The 25,729-nt window shown below is 48.0% G+C and overlaps 1 protein-coding gene across 5 annotated transcripts in view; it reads right to left on the reverse strand.

Moving 5' to 3' along the window:
* Positions 1-25,729, reverse strand: part of CABIN1 (calcineurin binding protein 1) — a 62,678-nt gene that overhangs the window by 7,635 nt on the left and 29,314 nt on the right. For all 5 annotated transcript variants that reach the window (XM_053370138.1, XM_053370135.1, XM_053370136.1 and 2 more), the window contains exons 28-33: positions 25,199-25,515; positions 23,256-23,369; positions 15,219-15,382; positions 6,729-6,825; positions 5,979-6,641; positions 5,140-5,214 (exon numbers count right to left, since the gene is read on the reverse strand). In XM_053370138.1, the coding sequence (XP_053226113.1) occupies positions 5,140-5,214; positions 5,979-6,641; positions 6,729-6,825; positions 15,219-15,382; positions 23,256-23,369; positions 25,199-25,515 (1,430 nt within the window). The remainder of the gene's footprint in view (positions 1-5,139; positions 5,215-5,978; positions 6,642-6,728; positions 6,826-15,218; positions 15,383-23,255; positions 23,370-25,198; positions 25,516-25,729) is intronic.

A 25,729-nucleotide genomic window follows, 5' to 3' on the forward strand; every position in this document is an offset into this window, starting at 1 on the left:
GGGGAAAGAAGCATCAGTAGGGTCAAAGAATTAAAAATGAACTGTATCCTGATTTTATAGTTTTACTGATTTTTAGCTGTATTGTACTGAGTTAGTTGTGCACCACAGAGAGTCAACTCTAATTAAGTAGCATATAGTTATTTTTTTCAATAAAGCACTAATTTCAAAGGGCTATATTGCCTAGAAGCTGAACATCAGCATCACTTCTACAGCACTAAGCAGATCAACCAAGAAAACAAGTCACACACAAACATTCTCTTCCCAACCTGCCCACAAGTCCTAAGGTCAAAAACTGGTCAATACTGCTAAATCTGGATTAGTCAAAGTTCCCAAGGTCAAGACAAAATGGATTATATTTTTCTTCAAAAGAGATACTTTAGGGGGGGGGGGAATGGCATTTGATACACCTCAGAAACAGAGGAAGAAGAGAAGGGCAGCTGGCTGAGGCAGGAGACATGGACTGCTGGTCCACATCTGGGTCAGTGAACTGGTGGTGGGAGGTTCCAAGTGCCCCCTTGCTGAAATGGGTCCAGAGGGCCAACTCTCCGTGGAGGTGTGGCACGGCTTCTCCTTCCAGCTGATGCCCAGAGACTCCTCCCTGGCCCAAGCTGCTTTCCTCCCCATCCCACCTCGTGCAGATAAAAATGCCCTTCCTCTGGACAGTAACAGAAATGAAGCAAAACGCAAGAGGAGGAGGAATGTCGGCTACCTACAGCTCCTCCAAGCATGCTAAGAACATGCAGCCTCAGCTCCGAGGGAGTCTCTCAGAAAGGCAAATCCCAGCGAGGAAAGACAAGGCCTGCAATTAGCAGAGGAGCCCTCCTCCCTCCCACCCGCTGCTAACGGGTATCTCCTAAGGCACAAGCGCATTGAAGGGGGTGGGGGTCAGAGACTGCAAAGCTGGCGCAGAGGCAGGCAAGGCTGCATGAGGAAAACACCCTTTTCAGAGGCGGCATTATGGGACACAGGCAGTCAAAACCTCAGTTCCTCCCCCCTGCATCTGCACAAACCCGACTACCTTTGCTTATTTATTTAAATTGCCCATTGAACACCTCACAAGCCAACTTACAATGACAAGGACAGAGGTTGGGAGGAATATGGAGGAGGCATCCCTCTGTGGCCCCAACTCACAAAGGCCATCGTGGAGGAAGCCCCATCCGTATTGCCCCCACCCTAATGGCTGGTGGTCCAGAGCGGGGAGCCTCCGGCACCGATCCTGATGCTTACACGGGGGTAGAGGGACCTTTAGAGAAGGCTGAGTTCAGTGGGACTCGCTCCCAAGAAAGGGGAAAGAGGGGATTTCAGTCCAAGCGCAGTTTCCCTCTTCCCCCTTGGTGACATTGTTACTATGGGCGGTTCACAGAATAAAATGCAAGATAAAAACACAAGGAAAATAATCAAAATGAAACAACAAACCCCTCTTCCCACAAACCCATTTAAAAGGCTGTAGAATATATATACAGTGGTACCTCAGGTTACAGAAGCTTCAGGTTACAGACTCCACTAACCCAGAAATAGTACCTCAGGTTAAGAACTTTGCTTCAGGATGAGAACAGAAATTGCGCGGCGGCAGCGGGAGGCCCCATTAGCTAAAGTGGTACCTCAGCTTAAGAACAGTTTCAGGTTAAGAACGGACCTCCAGAACGAATTAAGTTCTTAACCCGAGGTACCACTGTAATGAAGGTGCCAGCTGAACCTCCCTGGGGAGGGCATTCCACGAATGGGAGCCACTACAGAAAAGGCCTATTTTTGTGTTGACACCCTCTGGACCTTAAGTGAAGGAGGCACACAAAGAAGGGTGTTAAAGAGGTTTCACCTCAGGAAGGGAGGAACCAGACCCTGTCCCATCTAACTTGGTGTCATCTCTACGCTGACTGGCAGCAATGGCTCACCAAGGTTTCAGGCAGGGCGTCTTTGCCAGGCCTACCCAGAGATGCTGCTGGGGGTCTGAGTGGAGACCTTCTGCATGCAAAGCAAGTGTTCTGGCCCTGAGCTAGGGCTGGTTGCCACCAGCTGCCTTCAGGGCTGTCAGAACCCACAAAGCCCAGCAGCACCAACAAGCCTGAAATGAACTACTGGGACATCTTTAGGTGGGGAGCCTAACTAATTGCATTCACATGAGAGTAGTGATGTATGGAAGTGAGAGCTGGACCATCAAGAAGGGTGATCGCCGAAGAATTGATGCTTTTGAATTATGGTGCTGGAGGAGACTCTTGAGAGTCCCATGGACAGCAAGAAGATCAAACCTCTCCATTCTTATGGGAATCAGCCCTGAGTGCTCACTGGAAGGACAGATCGTGAAGCTGAGGCTCCAATACTTTGGCCCCCTCATGAGAAGAGAAGAATCCCTGGAAAAGACCCTGATGTTGGGAAAGATTGAGGGCACAAGGAGAAGGGGACGACAGAGGACGAGATGGCTGGACAGTGTTCTCGAAGCTACCAGCATGAGTTTGACCAAACTGCGGGAGGCAGTGGAAGACAGGAGTGCCTGGCGTGGTCTGGTTCAGGGGGTCACGAAGAGTCGGACACGACTAAACAACTAAACAACAACAACAACAACAACAAACAGCATCCCCAGTCGGTGGGGCTGCAGGGAGGAGTGTTTTCCTCTTGAGAGAATCACCAGCTTGCTTCTCCAGGAACATGAATGGCTTGTGAAAGGACGAGGGGGTTAATCAAGCCAATTCGCTTTAGTGGGCTGCTTCACACACTACCTGCTAACTTCCTCGATGCACGCTAGCAATTAACAACTGCAATGGTGTTATTTTTCAAACACGGCAGCCCCAAGAGGCAAGGAGAACAAGGGGGCTAATTAGTGGGTTATGCTGGAACATTTGTACATCAGGGCCTTTTGATTTTCTCATCAAGGAGATGGTATTCCACACAGATGGAACAATTAAAGAAAAACAAAAGGCACCACGGAAGAAAGCTGTTTGTAAGGTCCCGAGAATTTATGCTGAACACCGTCCCCCTCTCCCAGATTTAGAGAAGTGGAGGCAAAATTCCCCCCAAGTCAGGAGCCTGTCTGAAGCCTCCTTCTAAGGAGCAAGTCAGAGCTGAGAAAAGCAAGACAAAAGTTAAGAAAAACATCTCAACAAGCCTCACTAAACTTCACTGTTTACTAAGCAGGTAGCGAAACTAAAAGCAAAACTACAATATTCAATATGCAATAATTTTAACACATTTCATGGAATGAGTATGCTTATTTCAAGACAAGAGAATGAGAAATCTAGCCATGTGCCAAATGAGAAGAATCCCAGTGGCCAGATGAATTCAGCCTGGTGGACTTTGGGTTACTAAGGGTTACAAAGTTAGAAGGGGTCACCTTAGAGGCCACCCCCTGATCCAGGCAGGGATTGTCCCGCTGCAACATCCCAGATGAATGACCAAACAAGCTTTGACTGAAATAGATCTCACCAGGCTATTAAACATGAACAAAATAATGCATTTCAAGTACCTGTATACAAATCTTACTTGCAATACACATCACCATCATGGAAAATCGTCCACATCAGTTCCAAATGGATGCATATTTTATAATTACAATTTCCAACTGCAAGGTCAAGGTTTTTCAAACTGCAACGTCAAGTTTATCAAGAGAAACATATGGCAACTTATGGTGTGGTGTATTGTTTATACCCCTCTCTTCCAGTGTAAAAACATCACTAATTCCATAAAACACACACACACACACACACACACACACACAGAGAGAGGGGGGGGAGGGGGCTGCAAGTAAGATTTGTATATAGTGGCTGAAACACACAAAAAATTGCAATTGGAATTTTCTATATATTGTTATTTTTATATTGCTGTTATTAGTCTTACCTTTATATCCCACCTTTTCCCCTATGGAACTCAAGACAGTGTGTGCACCTGTGACTCCTTTCCCATTTTACCCTATGACGCAGCTTAGGCCGAGATCTTTCAGTGAAAGCTTCGTGGCTGAGAGGGGATTTGAACCCTTCTCTCTCAATAAGCTGGCTCCCTAAATTTAATCATTCACTGTCTTGAAAGAACTATATTCATTTTCTGTAAATTGCGCGTTGAAATAATTGCATATTAAATTTTTTAAGCTGCAGCCGCTTATATGATATGAGAATAAATCCCACTGAATGCAGGGTGGGACTTGTTTCAGGGTAAACGTGTAGAGAATTGTACGGTTAGTTTGGTTTTAAAACACTTGATGAGATGCTTACACACGACAGTAAAGTCAAGCAAAGCATTTTGCAGAGCTCTGTATTCTCTTGTCTTCCAGGCCGCTTTGGGCAGTGGATATCTGCCTCAGTTGCTCTTCTGGCAAGTCAGAACTGGACACATGAAATGGACATAGGCAGCTGGGTGGGGGTCAGGAGGGAAGGTGGTGGTGGTCCCAGGCAGCATTTTGAAGGCAGCCTGGCAGAGCAAGGCTTGGGTTTAGCAAGGCAACCCAATGGGCAATTCCAGAGACTATCAGGCCACTCACTGATAGAGATTGGGGTGAGGAGAAGAGCGCCTTTAGTGCTATACGAAACAGCAATTAAAGGGGCAACAAACCAGGTTAATAAAAGCTGCTACTGGAAGACAGAAGAGGGATGGTGGGGCCCTGACTGACTCCAACTTCAAGAGATGAGGCTGCTGAAGAGGCCAGAAACCACATTGGCTGTGAGTCCTGGAAGACCTGCTCCCTGCCTTGCAGGCCTTTTCTACCTGACCTGGGAGGGCAGGGCCTGGACTGACTCCAGCTACAAAAGCTGAGGCTGCTGAACAGGCCGGTGTGTTGTTTTTAGGGGGTTTTGTTGGAGTGGGGGTTGTTGCCATTACTGACATTTTGTGCTTATTTTAGACCTAATTACGATTTACGTGGAAATGTTCGATTTGGTTGTGTACTTTTTGGTGTTTTATTTATGGTTTACAACTACTTTTGTTATGCTTGTAAGTTGTAATTATGTCTTTTTTCATGCTGTAAGCCACCTTGAGCATGATTTGAACTATGGAGAGGCGGAATACAAAATAATAATTTTAAAAATGCTATATGTATGAGAAAAGGACAGCAAATGGCCCCAAAGCAGGAGGGGGGCCTTCTGCTTCCTTCTCTCGCAAGCCTGAGGATGCCACACACCTGGTGGTGCTCAAGAGCCTAGCAAGCTTGGAACTTACTTGCTTCTGTGCAGAGGCCCCCACGTGCACCTGGCAGAACTTGACAGCTTGTTCCAAGGCTGCTTCTTCATCCACCTGCAGAAAGAAACCCACACCATGAGCAGAAGTAAGTCCACAAATGCCCACAGGAAAGGCAGCCTCCGGAGCCAAAAGGCAACAAACCCTCACTTGAAATTTGCTACAATGCAACTTGCAATCGAAGTCTTGGCGAGTGGTTAATGACCCGCATTGGCCTGACCAGGGGGACAATGTTGAGGAGTGGCGCTACAGGCCCAGCCCCTGGCAGAGGTGCTTCTGCCACAGACTGGGATGGTGCGTGAGCGGAATAGATGGGTGTGGCCTGGGATAGTTCTGATTGGACCTGCATCACCCACACTTCCCTGCTGGCCTGCCCTGCCTCTGCATCATTGCAAGAGACAGACATGCTGCTGCTGCTGCTGCTGCTAGGTTTTGTCTGCAGCACTGTCCCTCTCTGATAAAAAATTATACTGGAAAATAAATGGGCAACGTGGAAACTGACCAGAGCTCCAAATGGCGCAGTGCTGATCCTGCCCCACGGGGCTTAGTGTAAACAGACAGGTCAGGCCAGGAAGAGGGTGTTGCCTCAGTTCCCTGGATTTTCTAAGATCGAGACCATTTGGGGACTGATCACCACCCATGTAGTCCTCAGAAGCCAAGGAGCTTCTCCTGAGAGCCCACACCAAGCCGCCACAGTGACAGCCACCAGCACTCTTCCTTGGTCACCGTGGAACAAATAAGACAACACAAACATTAATACAAGATCTCACCAGCTTCTGCCCACCATGGCAGCAAAGTTACATTTCAACCCTGCTGCTTACTTGCTTAATGAGCATGTACGTCTCAGACATGATCTTCTCGATCTTGGCCAGGTCGTAAGTCATGACCTTCTGACCCTGCTGCCACACACGATAAGCATCCAGGAGGAAGGTCTTCCCCGACTCTGTGTCATCAATCAGTTTCCTTTTCCGGCTTGGCCTCTGGCTGACCTCCTCCATCGGAGCTGCCTGGACGCGGACTTTGGCCGCCTCCAACTGCTGGTGCTTAGAGCTGATGCTCAGCTCCTCCAAGGAAAGTTCGGCCGTCCGGCTGCTCTCTAAGCTTTTGTCCTTAGGGATCCGCCCAGGCAGCCCTCGGGTCGACTCAGGGCCTCTATAGGAAGAGCCCATTTTTTCAGGATCCTCAGAATATCCTTCCAAGTCCATTAGCTCCATTGAGCCCGGCTGGGGAGCCTCTTTTGCTTCTCCCTCAGGGGTTGCCTCCCGTAGCTCTGCTGTGTCCATGGCGGTGGGGGGCTGCTGCACCCCCTGGGAGGCTTCTTTCACCCCATTCTCTGCACCATAAGCTGCCACCCCGCCTTCAGACAAGGCTGCCTTTTGCGGGAGGACTTCCTGTCCTTCTTCCGCATTTGCTTTGTTGGAGACATCGGTCGTCATCCTGGACGCAAAAAAGCTGCAGCACTTGGAGTCTGGATCGTCGGAGACCTTTAAAAGAGACAAAGAATTTTCCCCCTTGAATTAGGAGGGGAGCCCCCCCCCACCAAGAAGCATGCAGGAGTTTTAGGGCCTTACCTCGGTGAGCTCATTCAGCATGTCCTCCAGCACAGTCACCGTGAGGATGAAGGCACGCTGGGCAAGGACCTGGCGGTCTGCATCTCGCAAGTACTTCCTGCAGCACAGGGAAAAAAGAGGGCAGGAAGGCATTTGATTACAGGACTTGCAGATGCATTCGAAATCGAGGAGACAGCAGTTCAAATGCTCTGGATCCTGCTGGATTTCTCTGCCTCCGAAAACCACCTAGATGAAGCAACTGCTGGCCACCACACACCCCTTTCAAAGGACAAAACTAAGAATCCATAGTTCACTTGGCTCAATCTGGCCAGAGTTTCCCTTCCCACCACTGGTGCTTTGCTCAGGTCCAAGACTACGACATCATTTGCTACTCAAGTTCATTCCTGACATAGAGAAGGCCTGCCCTGAAATATATTCATTTTGGGCTGGTGGAGAAGATGTCTCCCGCCTAACGATGTGAACTCCAACGATGCTAAATAGGTAGCTTGGCTGATGATGAATATTTACAAGCCTACAGCCCTTAAATCAAAAAGCTCTCGAATTTCCAGAAGCATCTTTTAACTGCACAAAGAGAGAGCCAGTGTGGTGTAGTGGTTAAGAGCGGTAGTCACGTAATCTGGGGAACTGGGTTCGCGTCTCCACTCCTCCACATGCAGCTGCTGGGTGACCTTGGGCCAGTCACACTTCTTTGAAGTCTCTCAGCCCCACTCACCTCACAGATGTTTGTTGTGGGGGAGGAAGGGAAAGGAGAATGTTAGCCGCTTTGAGACTCCTGAAGGGGAGTGAAAGGCGGGTTATCAAATCCAAAAAAACTCTTCTTCACAAACAAGACGTGAGCTGAGCCACAATACAAACAAAACCATGGTGCTCTGTGCTAAAAGAAAGGGAGACAGTCTTGCCCACCCAGTTTCTGACAAACCAGCCTTCAAAGGAGGGTTTATCCTAACCAGAGCTCACCACTGTGACTGATAATACCTTCAGAAGACCACCAGATCCCTCTGAATACCAGGGAATCACAAGTGGAGAGAAAGCCACTTGCACTCAGGTCCTGCTTGTGGACATCCAAGAAGTACCTGGCTGGCCACTGTTGAGACCAAGAGGAGATGCCCCCTGTGGCCCAATCCAGTTAAAGGACTCTTCAGATGTCCCCAAGATATCATTTTGTTCAAAATGCACCGAAGAGTACAATGGTTTTTCCTTAACCTGAGACAAGTGTGTCTCTTTTTCTTTCATACACATACACAATAAAGGAGTTTCATTCCAGTATAGTGAGCTTGCTCAAAGAAAACAAACTTCCTTTGGCCGCTCTCGCACAAAGCCAGAAGCAAAGGCCCAACAATACATCCATTTCACGATTTTATCCAGCGGCAGCTTCAGTCTTAAGAGCCACAAATGATTATGTGCTGGCATGGACTATGTTTAAATCCTTCGGCTATGCTGAGAATCTAAGCAGGCCAGCACAAGAATGTTGCGTATCCCTCAGTAACTCACTGGGAACCGCCTCTAGACCTTAGACGGCTGTTTCCAAAGATATGCCCCTCACTGTGTGGCCTCATTCTGAGGCCTACCAAGCCTTCCAAGGCTCCTGCACCAAGAGGGGAATTGATGAAAGGAAGCAACAGGGGCAGCGGCTCCTTTCCTCATCCCAGCAATATTTTTGTGAAAGAGATAGTGTTTACTTCTCCATCATCAGAGTGTATGGCTACTAACTGAGGATTCCCTGGAGGTACCAGCAGCACCTAACACTCCTGGCTTTGAGGAAGGCCTTTCTTCCTCCTCCATTAACCCCCAACAGTATTTGAATAACATTCATGCAAACACTGCCTTGGTCTTTCTCATGGCTTCCTACACAGGCTGGAAGGCCTCTCCTTAGCTACTGTCTGCACCATCATCTCTTTACCCCTTGCTTAGGTAGAGTCCCATCAGTGGACGTCCCTTGAGTTTTCACCTGTACGTGGTTGTCAGGAGATCCATGTGTTACTCATATGTAGGGCACTCACATAGGGACTCAGGAGTGGGGTCATGATGCTGCCCCCTCCCCCAGTGGTATTGAGTGTTGCAGCTGCTCATGGGGAGGAGTTCCTTCTATATTCAGCCCGCAACCATTTGGGGCAAGGCTAGCCCAGGGACAGGGCAAGGAGGGCAACCACATTGCTGCTTCACCATGTGCATGCCCTTGCCCACAACAGCAAAGCCTGACTTGCTTTGCTCTTAAAAGCCTGTAGCCTTCTCACCTTTAGCGCCCCCCCAACCCACTAAGGAACCAACCAACGGGCTCCGAAGTGAAGAGGGGGAAGCGGCGCGGTGCTGAGAGTCATCGGCTATTTCCGTGGAGCGAAGCCGCATTGCTGTTGCCGGAGAGCGCTGCCTTTCCCTGGAACAATTGGGACTTTAAAACAACAACCCGTGAGTAGTACGGAAATGGGATCCTTTAAATATGTTTAAATTAGGCACTGATCGGGGAAGGTACAACCAGGAAGTCTGCCTCCCCTTTCTGTAAATATTTTAAAGCAAAGAACCTCCAACTAAGGTCGTGGAGAACTCTACTTTTTATAAAAGATTTTAATTCTACCGATTGAAATTACAAGAAAACTTACTTGGAAGCAGGGGAACCTGCGGGAGAAGAACTAAATTTAAAAACCGACGTGCCACCCCCCCTGGACCCGGGAGTGGTCCGTGAGAGCCGGTTGAGGAGCAATTGAACAATTTGACAGCTGTCAAGTTAGCTGTCAAGGTACAAAAAGAGGATTTTGTCTCTGCTGCTTATATTGGTTACAATGTAAGTATTGGTTACAATTTTATGTTTTAAAAGAAGGAAGGATTGCTACAATTTAACGTATGGAACTTTTGGTTTTGTGCTGAAAGGAGTAAAAAGAAACTTAAATCCCCCTAGAGGGAGTTTTGGGACATTGCATTAAGAACCAGCTGAGAAATTGTTTTCTGACCTTGATATGTTTAAGAATGACAGTTGGTAAAGAAATACAGTCTGAACTGAACAAGACTTTCTTTCTCTTGGGAAAGCTGCAAGATCAAATAGGTGTTTTGACTACAAATTTTACAACCTTGGGCACAAGAGCCAGTTCTAGCAATGAACGTGATAAGAACTTGGTACAGGATTTCTACTTAACTGAACAAACAGAGGAAATTGAGAAGGAGAATAATGCTGCCATTGAAGAGAAAAAAGGGGGGACCCAACCCTGCAGATGCAAAAGGTGAGCTGTAACCTGAGGCCTGACACGATGGTAATAAGAAGAAACAAACCTTTGAAGATGGAAGCCTGGCCTGAATTGGAAAATGAAAACTGGAGAGATCTCCTTATCTGGAGATCATATGACACTTGGATTATAAATTTGATTCAGTTGGAAGTTGGAGCTATAGGGACATTTGGAATCTTAAGGAGAATGAAACAAGATGTGGAATACCCTATAGGCCTTACTTTCAAGTACGCAGGCCTGGCTGGAAGAAACTTGGATGCTGCAGGGCGGGAGCCCCATCGAGATTTGGTCTTGAATATTAAAGACTATCAAAGACACTGGCAGAGGGATCAGGAGAGAGACTTAAGAGCCTCGGACATAAGGTCACCGGGTTGATGGTCTTACTTTGAGATCTGTTGGGACTGAAACCGGGAAGGGGGGTGGGTGGAATGAAAAATGGGAAGGGTACATGATATAAGTTGCTTTTCTGTTCAATCTTTTTTTGTCTTATTTCTAGGAGAACTGGAAATCTGTGGAAGGGAACCTTCTTTCGACCTTAGGGAAATGTTTTAAGAATAAGCACCGTTATATAGATTTGGATGAGAATTAAGTCTGGATAAAGTTAAAAAGCGGGTTATATAAAGAAAAATATGGTAAAACTAAGGTTTTGGTGATAAGGACTTGATGAACTAACAATTTGAACTGGGACATAAGGATTTGTTGAATTAAAAAGAAGCAGGTTAAAATTTATTGACAAGGATTTGCTGAATTAACAATTTGAATTGGAATACAAAAAGGGAGGTAGGAGGAGGTCTGGGAAATAAGTTAATGGAAAATAAGTTATGGAAACTTTATGTGTTTTTAATTATTTTAATTTTTGTATTTTTGTTATTTTTTTAATTTTTGATTTTTTCTTATTGTATTAATATTGAAAACTTTAATAAATATCTTATAAAAAAAAATAAAAGCCTGTAGCCTTCTATTTAAAGAGGAACAATGAACATAGAAAAAGACACTCCTCCCACATTTGCTTCCAACGTCGGGTACCCACGCAAAAGCTCCCAAACAAATATTTAAATCCTTTTAGAAATCATGCTTAATATCAACGTGTTTGGCTTCTAACTGGGTTTGTTGACATCCGCTGGGCTTCTTAGCTACGCCTGTCCTGAACTCCAGAACGCCTTCCTGTTGCAACAGCACGCAAAAAGGCTGTTTTTCTTTTCCATGCACCAACTCAGGAAATCTACTCAAATCCATACACAGAGCATCGCCAGATCTGCTTCACCTGCGCAGAGATAAAAACTGAAGTGATGATGATTCCATTTCCCCTCACTTGCTGCTGCCGACAGCCCCAGATTAGACCCTGATGGAGTAAATGAATCCACTGCTAAATAAACATGCCAGCCAGTCTCCAAACAGCCAAACACAGTGAAGAACATCTCAAACAAGGCACTGAAGGGGCATAGAAGGCTTTGTACTCTCAAGATTTCCTGGGCAATGGACTGGCTGGAATTGGCCGTATCAGCTACTTGGCACTGAATGAGGCCCACAATTAGAGATGCATTGCCTAGCATCATGAAAAAGGGAGTAACCAAGCAACTTATTCTTAATGCATAGCAATCAAGCTGACCTCCTAGGGCCACTATCAATTCTCCCAGATAACTTTTTATTATTTTAAGCTTAAATAATGCACCTTCATCACCAGAGGAAATCAAGAGGCATCCAGGTTAAGAAAGACTTTGACTTTCTAACTGATTCCTCTTTGCCAAACAACATTGTAAAATTAAGTTCCTAATTTATTGAAAGTTAGTTTTTATGGATGCTGCCCATCAGTGGATGAGCAATTCTTCAGCCAGAAATTATGGAGGGATGAAGAGCCTCAGTCATGGCGCTCCTTGACAGGCAGGTAGCGAAAGCTCCTCTTTTTGTCAAAGAGGTTTTCTTAGCTAAGGGGAATCCTCAGAAGCTAATCAGCTGAACAGCAGGGGGCTGCTGTTGCTAACATACAAGTGGAAATGAAGGTGCAGCTGTGATTAGATGTGACAGTCAACGCTGGGAACCTCAATAAACCTCAACAATTCACTTGTCACCAACCCAGGTGGCTCTCCAATAGGCAGAGAAAGGAAGGGAGGAGGAAAAGGTATGGAGGTTTCAATTCTCCAGGGTACCCCTGCCATTTGTCCCCCAGAAGGGGCCTACAGTCCTATTGAGAGTATTGGACACCATCCCAATCAAGGAAGAGTGGCAAGCAAAGTTCATGGAATATGCAGGGAAACCAGGGAAGAGAAGCAGCGGAAGAAGAATGGAAAAAATTAAGGACTACTTAAAGAAATATTACAAAATTAATGAAAGTTAAAATGATGTTGGATTAGAAAATAAATGGTTACTATTAGTAATGGATAAGACAAGGAGAATAAGGAAGATTAAATTAAATTAAAATAAGGGAAGATTTGCTGAATAATTGATTAGAAATTGGAATACAGAAAAGGGAGGCATGAGGAAGTCGGAGAAGAAAGGTATAAGAAATTAAGATCTGAAATTGTACTTGTTTTTTGTTTTTGTTTCTGTTTGTTTGTGTATTTGTTGTGTTTATTGCACTGTAATGTTATGTTTTTGTGGTTATAAAAAATTCTTTAATAAAAACATGGAATATGCAGAAATGGCAAAACGTATGGGAATAATAAGATATCAAGAAGAAAGTGTTTTTATTAAAGAATGGGGATGTTATGTAGATTATTTAAATAATCATTGTAAACAACTACATACATTAGCAGGATTAATATAAAATCAAGCATTTAAAATGTGATCTTGGGGGGGAAAGTAAATAGAATTTTTATAAAAAGATGTTAAGGGAGACGTGCAGTTTAATTAAACGTATTCACTATGTAACCAGAGGAGGAGTGGAGGGAAGTCAAAATGAGGGATACAAATGTAAAGGAATTGAAAACTGGAAAAAATAAATTAATAGAGTATTGGATAGAGGAGGACTGCAATGCAGCAGCACTCCATGATGGAAGTTCTGCATGAGCAAAGGCTCTAAGGAGAAACTTGGCCATTTGGCAGCCATGGAGGCAAAAAGACAGCCTAGAGAGGAGGGCGAAAACTTAGCCTGTTTCTGCCTGCTGGCAGTGACTGGCAAGTAAAAATCACACACGGACAGTCACACATGTTCTGGATGTTTTTTGCCAGTTAGTTAGTTAGTTGTTCAAAACTTTTTTTAAAATTGTGCTTTAATGTTGTAACCCATCCTGGGACCTTAGGGTGAAGAGAGGGTAACAAACGATGACGATGACAACAACAGCAGCAGCAGCCGTAGTAGGGGCAGTAGTAGTCATAATATTATTACTACTAATATATGTTTTATTGTATTTGCAGATACTGCTGTGCACTGTATTTATATTTTATGTGAGTGGGCAGTATATTTTTATAAAATAAATAAGTTAGATTGCTTTCCTAAATGTCAGCCATTGCTATAGCTTTGTTCATTGGTTTAAAAACCCAAAAGGGAGGAACTGGCAAGATCCTCACCAAACAACTGAGTGAACAATTAGCCTCTCACATTGGGCCCTACGACTGCCACTCTTGAGGATCTTCGCAATCAAAAGGCATTTTCAATTTATGAAAAACAAAAACAAGGGTTAGAGATTTGCTTGCTTGTTTAAAAAAAATGAAAGCTGGGAATTTGGGGGTTCTGGCTTATCCGGTGCGGGAGGTATGGAACTGATGAACTGTTTTTCCTGCCTGCCCCCCTTTCCCCCTATACCATAGCACTGCTCTACCACGCTGGCTCCCTAAACCACTTTCCACCCAAAGAACCGACAGCAGCCAGAAGCCAGCAGTGACGTGGGCGGAAGATTTCTTCTTTATGGAAATGCATTGTTTCATAAAATTAATTATTAGCACAATGAATGCACGCAATACATGCCAAACAGGGGAACTGGAAGAGATAGGATGTCAGTCAAATCTAACATAAAGCGGTTATTAACTTTTTCCAAGGGGCCATCCCTAGGAAGCAGATATATTTATGAGCACAGCTGTTAACCCACGCTAAATTTAGTATGCTGGCACTCTTCAGAGCCTTCATGTGTTTTTCTTGAAATCTAATCAATTTTCAAGCCGTCCAGAAAACATTGATTCTGCAGCAAAGCTTGAATTGAATATGCTTGAATGTAACGTTTAAACCACACTTCATTGATTCCACCCCCTCCCCCAAATGAAATATTTCAGTTCATCTGCTTTTGGCCACTGGAAGGTGCTCAGCCTGCCTCTTGACTGAGGGATGCGCAGGGGATTGAGACCCTTACCATTGTGGGGAAGGGGCCAGAGTGCAGGGGGAAGGGGCCTGCTTTGCCTGGAGAAGGTCGCAGGTTCAATCCTCATTGACATCTCCAGTCAGTGCAGGCGATATTGAGTCCACCTATTTCAGTATGAGGCAGTGTCCTTATGCAGAGAACTTTAAATGTGGTCCTGAAAGTTGCTCTATTGAAAGGAATCAGGACTGAGTGTCTTTCATTTAGCTTTGCTAAAAGACCTCGAAATCATTAAAGCCAGCGAAGGATCTACACTGTCAGTTTATGGGGGGGAAGGAAAGAGATCCCAGCAATGCCATCCGATGTACAAAACGAGAAAAAGCAAAAAGGATGGAAATATGGAACTGTTAACTGCTGTTGCTACTGTCAAAGAAAGATGTGAGGGAGCCTATCTGCGATTTTGATCTGTGACACACGCACACCACATGCTTCTTCAAAACGAGCATATTCCCACCTTAAGAGCTCAATTACTTTGAGCAGTCAAAGATGGAAGAGTGGTTTCTGAGGTGCTGGAAATGCAGTTGATGTTATTTGCTGAACTCTTGTGGTGGGAATAACTTCCAAAAGGCCTCCAAGGGTACAAAAGCCAGGAACCAGTACCTCTGTAATCTCTATTCCCCCACCCACACCTGTATCCTCTTCCTATCTTTTTGCTTCTCTCCTTTCCTGGAAAGGATTTTTAATATCCATTTTCAACACTGAGAGCAGCTGAAGGGGAAAAGACAAGAGATTTGCAGGGTATATAGTGGGGAGGAAAGTGCCTGGATCTGGCCTTTGACAAACTGCTCTGCATTAAAGCCAAGATACAGCTTGTTCAGTCTAGACAGCGAGGCTTCAAGGCCAAAAACAAACACTTTTGCAAACCAACCATTGTTATTCTCTAACTAATATATGTAAGAGCTAAGAAGGGTTTCGGCCATGGGGGGGGGGAGGGGTCAGCATCTTAGCATTTCAAGCCATAAACAAGAAACCTGGGCTGTCCTCACTTTCCCTGGTCGGGGGTCCTCTGCAGCATAGATGAGACTTTCAGCAGGGTGTTGTAATCCTTGAGCTGCGACAAGACGCTGAGCAGAAGGACGATGGAGCGGTTCATGTGAGAGGCAAAGCTACCAGGGCGATCAATTTCATCCACGGGGATGCGCCAGATTCCCTGCACAGGGGAAGAAACCAGGAGGAAACCATCAACGGTGGGAAGCAGGTATTGCAAGCGATAGGAGGGCTGTTTGCCCAGGGCAACAACCTCAAAGGGAACTTCATATTTAGGCATTATTTTTTTTAATTTTTGGCATTCGGTGAGTTTCACAACCTGTTTTTATGCACACTTGACCCAAATGTGACACACGCTCACAGCTAAAACAGCATTTGTGAATATACCTCATTTTATTTTTCATGCCTTGTTTTTGGGTTGCCACTTTAATTTTTATTCTATCTAGGGGGCTTCAAAAGCAGAAAGTGGCCAGGGCCTCTCTGGGTCTCTGAGGAGACCTAGTGACAGCTTTGGAAAAAAGTTTCTTCCCCACCTGCAGTTTCAATATATGAAATGCAACTGGAAATAATTCATTCATGATTTCCAAGCTGAAACTGAAAGGCTTCATCAGGCACAGAGAACATGTAAACAAACAAACCATGACATTCCATTGCAGGGCAGACATTCCTGATCTTAACTTTGTTATCCAAGACATCATGCAAAGGGCAAGTATAAGGACTTTTCTAGGCTTGAATAGAGCTATTTGCAGACCTGACAAAGCAAACTTCTCATGTAAAGGGAGGATTAAAAAATCCAGAGAAGATGCCCATTGAGAAGGTAATGTACACAGGACTCAAAGGGCTAAACAAACAGAAGTCCTGCAGGCCTTTTTTTTTTGTAAAAGGCTACACAAGTAATTCAGTTCCCAAGAGGCAACTGAATTCCCAGCCTTCAAGAAATGTTTTTTAAACAAACAAGAGTCCACAAAATGATGGAAGATTAAAAAAAAAGAAAGGAAGGTGAAGAGTGTGTGCTGTGTGCCATTAAGACACTACCCAATGCATACCCCATGGCACTTTTGCAACCACATTCTCACATAGTCCAAAGCTTCTCCTGGACTAAAATTCCATACTAACCATACATTCAAGGCGCATTTGAGTGTGCCCCCAGTGAATCCTGGTACCTTTGGTTTACCCCTCCCAGAGCTACAACTCACAGTGCCCTGAATAAACTTAGTTCTGGAGATTCTTTCAGAGGGGGTGGGAAATGTGCTTTCAATGGACAGACAGCTGCTGGCCAGCAGTTGTCTCCCCGTCCTCCTCCCTGTACCCCTCCCTCCCTCGTTCTTTCCATCCTCCACCTCGGCTGGACCAATTGGGAAGGCTCTTTGGGGCACAGTCCACAAACACCGGAGCAGCCACCAGCAGCGCACCTCCGATCGGGCTCAAGGGATTTACAGCATCCCAAGAGCTTGGAGACGACGACTCTTGTTTCCAGCGGACCCACGGCACCGCCAGAGAGGTTTCAGAGAAGGAGCCTCTCCGGGGCTCCACGCCCGGCCAGCGCTCCGTCGTTTCCTCACCTAGACCTCCCTGCAAGCCCCAGCCAGCTCTGCTTCCAGGGCCGGAAAGAGCCGCGCAGTTCTTCCCCTGGGAAGTCAGAGCAGCAGAGCTGCGCTCGGCGCCCTCGTCTTCCTCGGAGCGGCGGGCCAAGCGATCGGGCTCCCCGGCAGGTGGCGGGCGCAGGGAAGGCTCCATCGGCACCTACGCAACCTAAACCAAGGCGACGGTAGCCGAGGAAAGAGAGCCGCGTCGCTGCTAACTGGAAACCCGCGCGATTTGCAGGCGGAGGCGGCGCTCCGCTCGGCAGGCCTCCTCCTCCTCCCACGCAATCCGGCCAGCCCAGGGGCCGCCCCCGCCCGCCTCCCGGGGCTTCCCCCGCAGTCCCCCGTCCAAACAAGGCCGGGCGCTGCGCAGCCGAGCCCCGAGGCTAGCTCGAGGCGGGGGCTTCCCCTTCGCTCGCTCTCACCATGCTGGGCGCAGGGCGGCTCCCGGCAGCTGCGCGCCCTGGTGGTGGTGCTGGCCGCCCGCAAGGCCGCCTCCTGCCGCGCCCCGGAGAAGGCTCCCCCGCGGCGGCGCGGAGGCGAAGCGGCAGGCCCCGCGGCGGCAGCGGGAGCCGCCGCGCTGCCCATCGCTGGCGCTGCCATCGGGGGCTCTTCCCCTAGACGGCGCCCGTCACGTGGCTCTCCGCCCCCGAGAAGCCCCGCCAGGAAGGCAACCAGCCAGCGAGAGAGGAGAGGCGGAGCTCCCCGACACCCCCGCGCCGGAGGGAAGCCAGAGCGCAAAGCCAAGCGGCGCCGCCAGCTTCTGCCTCGGCCGGGCTGCGCAAACTTCGCTCTCCCTCTCCTCTAGGGCACCCCACCAACGTCACCGCGAAGGACCTGCTGTAGCACCGCGGCCGCGCAGCCAGGAAAACACGCGTCGCCTCTCCGGGGCACTTTCAGGCTCCAGCGTTGCCTGCATCAAAGCAGCAGCGGCAGCTCTGCCCGGCCTTTGAAGGCTTCCAAGAATTTCTGGCCCGTTTCACGCTTTGCTCAGCCAAAAAAAAAAACCCCACCTCCGCATGGAACCGGACACGGAGGACAAAAAAAACTTCACCCCAGGTCGCTTTTTGGGGAGAGTCACCTGTTGTTTCTAGAGCTAACTCTCTCCAACTCCCACTGAAAGGCTTCGCTCAAGGCCCCAACAAGAGAACCCAGGTGATCTGTTTGTTTTTTTGGGTTTGTTTTTTTTAAACCAGCAAAATCTCCTGCCTGACCTGCACCCAGCACAACACCGACGCTATCTGCAGCAGCCAACTTGGTGGCAACAGTCTTCAGAAACTTGATTGGGTCATGAACGCAGCTGATTTCTAAAACATGACTCACAGTTTGAGCCCAGATCCCGTTTTTCTTCTTAAAACCTCCCATCAGTTTTCAGTTTCTCCTTGTCCGTTTCTGTATAACACAGTTATACAATACAGTGGTACCTCAGGTTACATACGCTTCAGGTTACAGACTCCGCCAACCCAGAAATAGTACCTTGGGTTAAGAACTTTGCTTCAGGATGAGAACAGAAATCGTGTTCCGGTGGCGCGGCAGCAGCAGGAGGCCACATTAGCTAAAGTGGTGCTTCAGGTTAAGAACAGTTTCAGGTTAAGAGCGGACCTCTGGAACAAATTAAGTACTTAACCCGAGGTACCACTGTACTATTATTAGAGGGAGACTTTCAGGAGCCTTCTCTATAGGTTGGATGAAAAGAGCAGTGCCATTAAGCCAGATTCTGGAAGAATAAGCATCTGCCCCAGCCAAGGCTATTGCAACCTGCTCTAGGAAATAAGATGCACTGCAGAAGCCTTCATCCACCTAAGATGGGAAGCCTAAATCGCTTGGCAATTAGGAGGATGCTAACGATGAAAGCAGAATCCCAACTACCTGAATCTCCTTAGAGAAGTACCATTTTCTCTGCACCTTTTTATCCCATGAATATTTTGTGGGGGGGGGGGAACAGTGCCACAGCGGCTGACATTGTGCTGACAAACCAGAAGTGGAAATGATGGGCAGCTCCTAAACCCATTCCTGACAGTAGTTCATTCTTATAAAAAGAGGGCACGTTACTTAGCTACTGTTCCCGAGGGAAAGGCTGGCCCAACACACACATACACCAGACACAAGTCAGGGCTCATATCTGCATAATTGAACTTGATGACACAATTGCACTGATCTGCAGATCCTATCCCAAGCGCACCTCATGACAGGAAATCATAATATGACCTCAACTTAATTGTCCACTGAACAGGTGACCAAGAGGGGGGAGGATTTGCCCCTCTGTGCAGCCACAAGACACAACTGCACATCTGCAGCGTAGCATCTTTCTGCTTAAGTGCAAAAAAACCCCATACATCACAATTCTGTTTTCAAATCCACTTCAATTAGTTTTTAAATGGTCCTTATCCATAGATGATAAAATTTACGTTCTAAACAAACTTGAAATGTCTGCTAGGAGTAAGCCCCTAGTGCTAATGGAACAGACGCAACAAAAAGCCTGAAGAATGATAATTGACCCAGCAATGGTAGCAACAGAACGAGATCAGAGAAGGAGGAGAGAGAGTATAGCAGACGCAAACTTCTCCACCCAGCCCTCAAACTACCCTTGACTAAAATCCCTGTGAGCCAAGACAGGAGCACCCTTCCTTTGGAGCTGAGAATTGGGGTGAAGCTGGATACCCTCCGCAGACCAACCATAAGAAACATCCTGATAGGTCCCCATGTTCCTTTCTCTGCTGGTAGAGAAGTGTCTCCACTCCACGGCAGGAGGAAGTAAATAAGGAGCCCCAGAATCCCAGAGCAGGCAGACCCCTACCTACATAGCACAGGGCCGTCAGCAACACCTTCTGGCCAAAGGCCACACCGGCAAAGGGGAACCTGATGCCCAGTGAATGGTGAAGTCCAGGTAGCCCCCCTGTAGATTTTCTTGAGGGGAGGCTGATATCTGAATCCTGCCGATGGGCACCATCATCACCCCTGGTAGAGAGTGGCCTGTGATCCCTTATGAGGCTGCACCTCATAAGCTAGCCCAGCTTTTCTCAACCCTGGGTTCCCAGATGTTGTAGGACTACCACTCCCATCATCCCCCTCTGCTGGCTATGGAAGATGAGACTTTTAGCCCAACAACATCTCGGAAACCAAGGCTGGGCTAGACAGAGGCTTGCTGACTTTGAACTCCTCTTACCCCCCATGGTGCATGAGTGAAGACAAACGATGGGCTGTCAGGGACTGGGGAAACGGCTGCATGTTGGATGCACTTTCAAATGGCCCTGCATATTTGAGACTTATTGGGATGGAAAAACACTGCACTGCAATCTGTAGGAGCCAGAGCTGACTCCAGGCTGTAACACCCCCATTTCTCATGGCACATGCAGAGGTGAGTGTGGATTGCAGAAGTATCAAACCCTGACCCTTTTCTGGCAGAAATAGCTGCAAGGAAGGAGTGTTTGAAAGATGACAACTGGCCCAGGGACACTGACCCAGGGGCAAGGCAATATCCTGACTCCTAATGGCGGCAGCGGTGGCAGAGAAAGGAGGGGAATTGACTGGTTTCCCTCCAGGCTCTCCCACACAGTGAAGCAATTCCAACCCCAACCCTTTAAGGGGCTGGGGGCGGAAGGCTGCTGAAAAGGCTCAGCGGAGGAGGAAAAGGGATTCTGGCAGCAACAGCAGCCACACATTTCACGCATCCCTCCCTGGCAGACCTAGAAAATTCTCCTGTTGATGAAGAGGTAAAAGATGACGGGAAGGTTTGAAGATGATGAAGAAGAATAAGAAGGGGGAATGGGTTCTTCCTCCAGCTTGCCTCCCGGGGGCCAAAGTGAAGAGCACCCCAGCGTGGCACAACACTGGGGAAAAGACCAGACCCCAAGGATTTAGCCCTGCAGCAGAAGTCACAGGCAGCAGTGTGGATCTATTTCTTTTTTACACGGTGCTCTCATAAATGTTTTATAGAATATGGCACCAGGCATAATATACACGATCTACAACGCAGCAGACGGAGGAACCCTTTGGCCAACCCTCTCTTGCTCTGCTTGGTTGTTGTCCATGTAAAGTGAAATAATCCACAAAAGTGGGGTGCAAGTCATGGACCGTATGGAGGAAGTTGATCTGACAAGGCAAGGAACTAGAATTCTAGGATCACAAAAACAACCATTTAAAAGAAAAGATGTTGACAACTTAACTCAGGCACCAAAAGGCATGGAAATCTTGTGTTATGGACTTCCATGCCTTAGAAACATTAAACACCTTCTACAGTAGTGTGTGTGTGTGTGTGTGTGTATGTATGTGTTTTGCTCACTGTACAGTACAATGTGGCCTCTAGGCGGCACCCAAACAGCTTCTGCTTTGATCATTCAGCCCCAATTCTCTCCCTTGTCCTTCACTGCGGCTCCAGAATAGCCGCCAGCATTTAGGCTTTGCTTTAAGGTGTGGAGAGAATGTTACATTTCTCTCCTCATTGCCCTTTATATCAACCCTGCAATAAAAACCATTTTACAAATCACCATCAGACATGAAGGCAACTTAAGTGTTGCAAAATCTCTTTTTCTCTCTTCTACATACACGCTTTTTCTTTTTTTTTGCAAGTTCTGCTTGGTTCGGTGTTGCTTAAACTCAGGTGCATTTGTCAGCTCCCCTCAATTCCTGTTTCTGCTTTTATATTTCAGTACTTATTGACAGGGGGACACGGGTGGCGTAGGGCTTGCCGATCAGAAGGTCGGCGGTTCAAATCCCTGCAACGGGGTGAGGTCCCTGCTCCTGCCAACCTAGCAGTTTGAAAGCACGTCAAAGTGCAAGTAGATAAATAGGTACCGTTCCGGCGGGAAGGTAAATGGCGTTTCCATGCACTGTTCTGGTTCGCCAGAAGCGACTTAGTCATGCTGGCCACATGACCCGGAAGCTGTCTGCGGACAAACGCCGGCTCCCTCGGCCTATAGAGCGAGATGAGCGTAACAACCCCAGAGTCGTCTGCGACTGGACCTAACGGTCAGGGGTACCTTTACCTTTTACTTATTGACAGAAGTGAGAGATATGTTATTAAATAGCAGCAGAAGCAACAGCTTCAGAGGTGGAGTAGCAGCTGCCTCATCCAAGGCTTAACATCAGTGTGCAAGTGCATACGCACACGCACATACACAGAGATTCAAGAAGAACCAACTGCCTGAGAGGAGAAAGTTGGGGGGGGGGTTTCCCATGTGGCCAAAGCAGAACCTTTAAGAGCAGGAGCTGGGAGCATAGGACTTACCCAGTCACCATGGTCTCATTTTTTTCTTTAATCTTATGTGTGTGTTTTAATTTTCTTTCTGTGGAGTACTACTATCAGGCAGAAAGGCAGGGTAGCAGCATTTTAATTACAGTGGTGCCCCGCAAGACGAATGCCTCGCAAGACGGAAAACCCGCTAGACGAAAGGGTTTTCCGTTTTGGAGGTGCTTCGCAAAACGAATTTCCTATGGGCTTGCTTTGCAAGACGAAAATGTCTTGCGAGTTCCTGCAGGGTTTTCCCCCTCCCCCCCCCCCCTTTCCCAAGCCGCTAAGCTGCTTATCAGCTGATCCGCTAAGCCGCTTAACAGCTGATCCGCTAAGCCGTTTATCAGCTGATCCGCTAAGCCACTAAGCCGCTTAACAGCTGATCTGCTAAGCCACTTAACAGCTGATCCGCTAAGCCGCTTAACAGCTGATCCGATAAGCCGCTAAACAGCTGATCGCTAAGCCGCTTATCAGCTGATCCGCTAAGCCGCTTAACAGCTGATCCGCTAAGCCGCTTATCAGCTGATCCGCTAAGCCCGCTAATCCGCTAATGGGCTTGCTTCGCAAGACGAAAAAACCGCAAGACGAAGAGACTCGCGGAACGGATTCTTTTTGTCTTGCGAGGCACCACTGTAAAGAGAAGAGCCTGTAAGACCCCACCACAACCTTCCTCAGGCAGAGCCTCTTCTCCTTTCCAGGGGCCAACTAACCAGTCATTCATTCATTCAGTAAGTTCTTTGTGCTAGCCAAAGGCCATGACAGCTACTAACCAGTCAACAAGCCCTCTCTACTGCAGACAGCTTTATTCACAAGTCCACTTCATGCACATGTGGGAGAGCAACAGAGGTTTGCTAACAGGGTTCAAGCAGCTTCCTTAGTCTGGCCAGAAACTCTTGGGAGCTCAAGATGTGTGCTAGCCACTGAATGGGAAGGATGTCAAGACCCTTTGCCCTCCCCTTGGATCTCTCCATGCAGGGGAAGAAAGCAGTTGTGCCTCTGTTAAGCATCGCTCCTCCCTGGTGGCTAGGGAACACATTTTGCTTTGCTGCAAATTCTTCTCTGCTTTGAAGGTTGCCTCCTAACAGACTTACCTGATGAAAAGGAGATGTAAAATGAGAAGGGGGGGGGGAATTAGCTGCTCAGAGGGCACTCTTAATTGGGCGGTATACAAAAAGATGTAAACACAAACAAACAGCCACAAGTTTCAGGTACAGGCAACTTACATTGAAGAAATTGGTCTTGTTCCTCTCGCAGAAGAGACCCTGTGCTGGCATGTGCTTCAGCTGCTGCCATGGGAGACTGCTGCCTAGCAACACATCGCGAGCCCACTGAAGATTCTATATAGGACAGCGCAGGAGAAGCAGGAGTTGGAGGGAGAGAGGTGGAGGGGATGTTTGGTTATTACAGATGAAGCCTCCTCTTTCCTCCCTTCCTTTCCTCTCCCACTGCTCAACCAGCACATCTGCCACAGCCTCCCCCTGCCCCTTAGGCCCCCAGGCCTGCCTTCCTCCCCTCCTCACAGTTAAGAATGTTTGTGAACATCCCAAGACAACGCAGCAGCTCCCTCAATGGCACCAGAGGGGAGGGTGCTCCGTGCAACAACCGGTGTTTAGTCGCACATTTGGTTCAATGAGGTGATGGAGAGCATGTATATAGCCATGCAGAGAAGCCCCTCCCCAGCCTCAGGAGAGAAGGGTTGGGGGCCTCCTCATTTTGACCAGAGACCAAGCACCCAGTCCCCGGACCACTACCTGGGAACAAGCAGGGGACACATCCAGTGCCCCTCCATGCTGAACAACCACAAAATTTGCCTCCCCGCTCCCCGATAATGCCAGGCTTTTGTAGTACAGTTGAAATACATACTCTCAAATTGCCAGCACCCCCCATAACTCCAATTTCTCAACAGCCCTCCCCATCCTGGTGCCCTCCAATGTTCTGGACCCACTCCTGGCAGCCCCACCATTGTACCCTGTGCTGGCTGGGGCTGATGGGAGCTGTCTGGAAGCCCTCTGGAGGGCTCTAGGTGGGGGAAGGAAGCCCTGATCGGTTGCTCACCTCAACTGAGCATTCTTATTGCTCCTGTTACTTTGAATACTTAGAGAGACACAAACCTCCTCATCAAACTGCGTGAACACCAAGAGTACAACAAGACTTCCAAGGCGAGCTTGGAAGCCTTGAAAGCAAACAGAAAGTCAGGCAATTTTGGGGAACTGTGTGCATATAAAACATCAGCTGAGCTGTGCACCTGGAATCCAAGCGCAGAGCACAGTGCAGGATTCAGCTGCCTGGTAGCTTTCCCTCTTCCCTGAGCCTGTTTCTTTGTAAACCAAGCGCTTATTGGCTCCCGAGACACAGGCCTGCTTGTACGAGAGAGGCTGATGCCTGGCAAAATTTCAGAAGCTGGGGAGGGGGCATGAGATGTTTCATAACTAGGAATGGGTCTTTCAGTGCCTAACAGCTCCTTCCTCCTCACCCTACCACCACCGGCCAAAGCAGAAGCAGTAAGTGAGACAAAGGCGAAGTTTGCTGAATTCATACAATTTCTCACAGGTTGCAGGGTTTAGCTGTTCTGAACACACAAATGGGACGTCGTCGTACAGAATTAGTTATTTAGGTGCAGAACTGCCAGGAGGTCAGAGGCAGCAAACGGCTGCGGTGGGTATCTCTCTTACCAGCCACATCACAGCCAATACAACGGCCAGCACAGCTACACTAGAAGTGCACGCTCAGCAGGCAGTCACTACAGGGACTGTGCTAACATTGCTCTGTCATATGGACACTGCAAAGTCAGCTTCTCCCTGTGGAGGTTGAAGGCAGGGAGCAAAGGAGCAACCCCTGCTCATTCCAGGTTCTAACTCACAGGATCATGCAGGGGCAAGCTGGTTCTTGCTTTCGGGTAAGGCCAAACTGGAGTGTTGCTGCTGTGGCAAACAGCAGAAGGGATTTTGATTTCGTCCCAGAAGATCTTGAGAGCTCCTGGTTGCTGGTGTTGCTCCTCCCAGTCCCAGAGCAGAGGCTTTCCCCACCACAAGGCATTGCTGCTACTGCTGCCTAGGGAATGCCACCTGTCCACCACCCACAGGGGCTTTAGGCCTGGACAGTGAGAAGAGCAATGTCCCATGCGAGGGGCAGTGATCAACCCTACTCTCCCACCACCACCGCTTACCTTATGGGTTGTGCTGTAGGCATAGAGGTAGGCCAGCCTGTAGAGACTCTTGTAGTGCTGAGGGAAGCGGCTGAGGCAGAGGCGGAAGGAGGTGATGCAGTGCTCCGTCAGGAACTTGCGCTGCTCCTCCAGGTCCACAGGGAGGCTCTGGGGAAACTGCTCCCCACTGGGCACAGCCCGCCGCTTGGTGTCCCACTGGGAAAGCGAGGGGGCAGAGGCTTTGGGGGGGACCCCGGGCGGCGGGGCCTGATGGTCCAGCTTCTGCTCAGCCACGTGGCAGGACTCTGAGCTCTCCAAGGGCTGCTCCTCCGGCTTCCCTGGAGTTGTCAAAACAGATAGGGCAGCATAAGCATCTGCTTCGGACCCAGCTCACACAGAAGCCACCATCTTTCTTCCTCCGTCGAAGGATGTTACAAACCGCTAAAAAAACCCCACAACTTTGACAATAAGGAAAACCCCATGTGCACAAAGACGTGAAATGCACGGCCAGGAGAAGACGTTCCCTTGGCTTGTTCTTGCTCCTGTCAGAGT

The sequence above is a fragment of the Podarcis raffonei genome, chromosome 16 (assembly GCF_027172205.1).
Source record: "Podarcis raffonei isolate rPodRaf1 chromosome 16, rPodRaf1.pri, whole genome shotgun sequence".
In the NCBI taxonomy this organism is placed as follows: domain Eukaryota; kingdom Metazoa; phylum Chordata; class Lepidosauria; order Squamata; family Lacertidae; genus Podarcis; species Podarcis raffonei.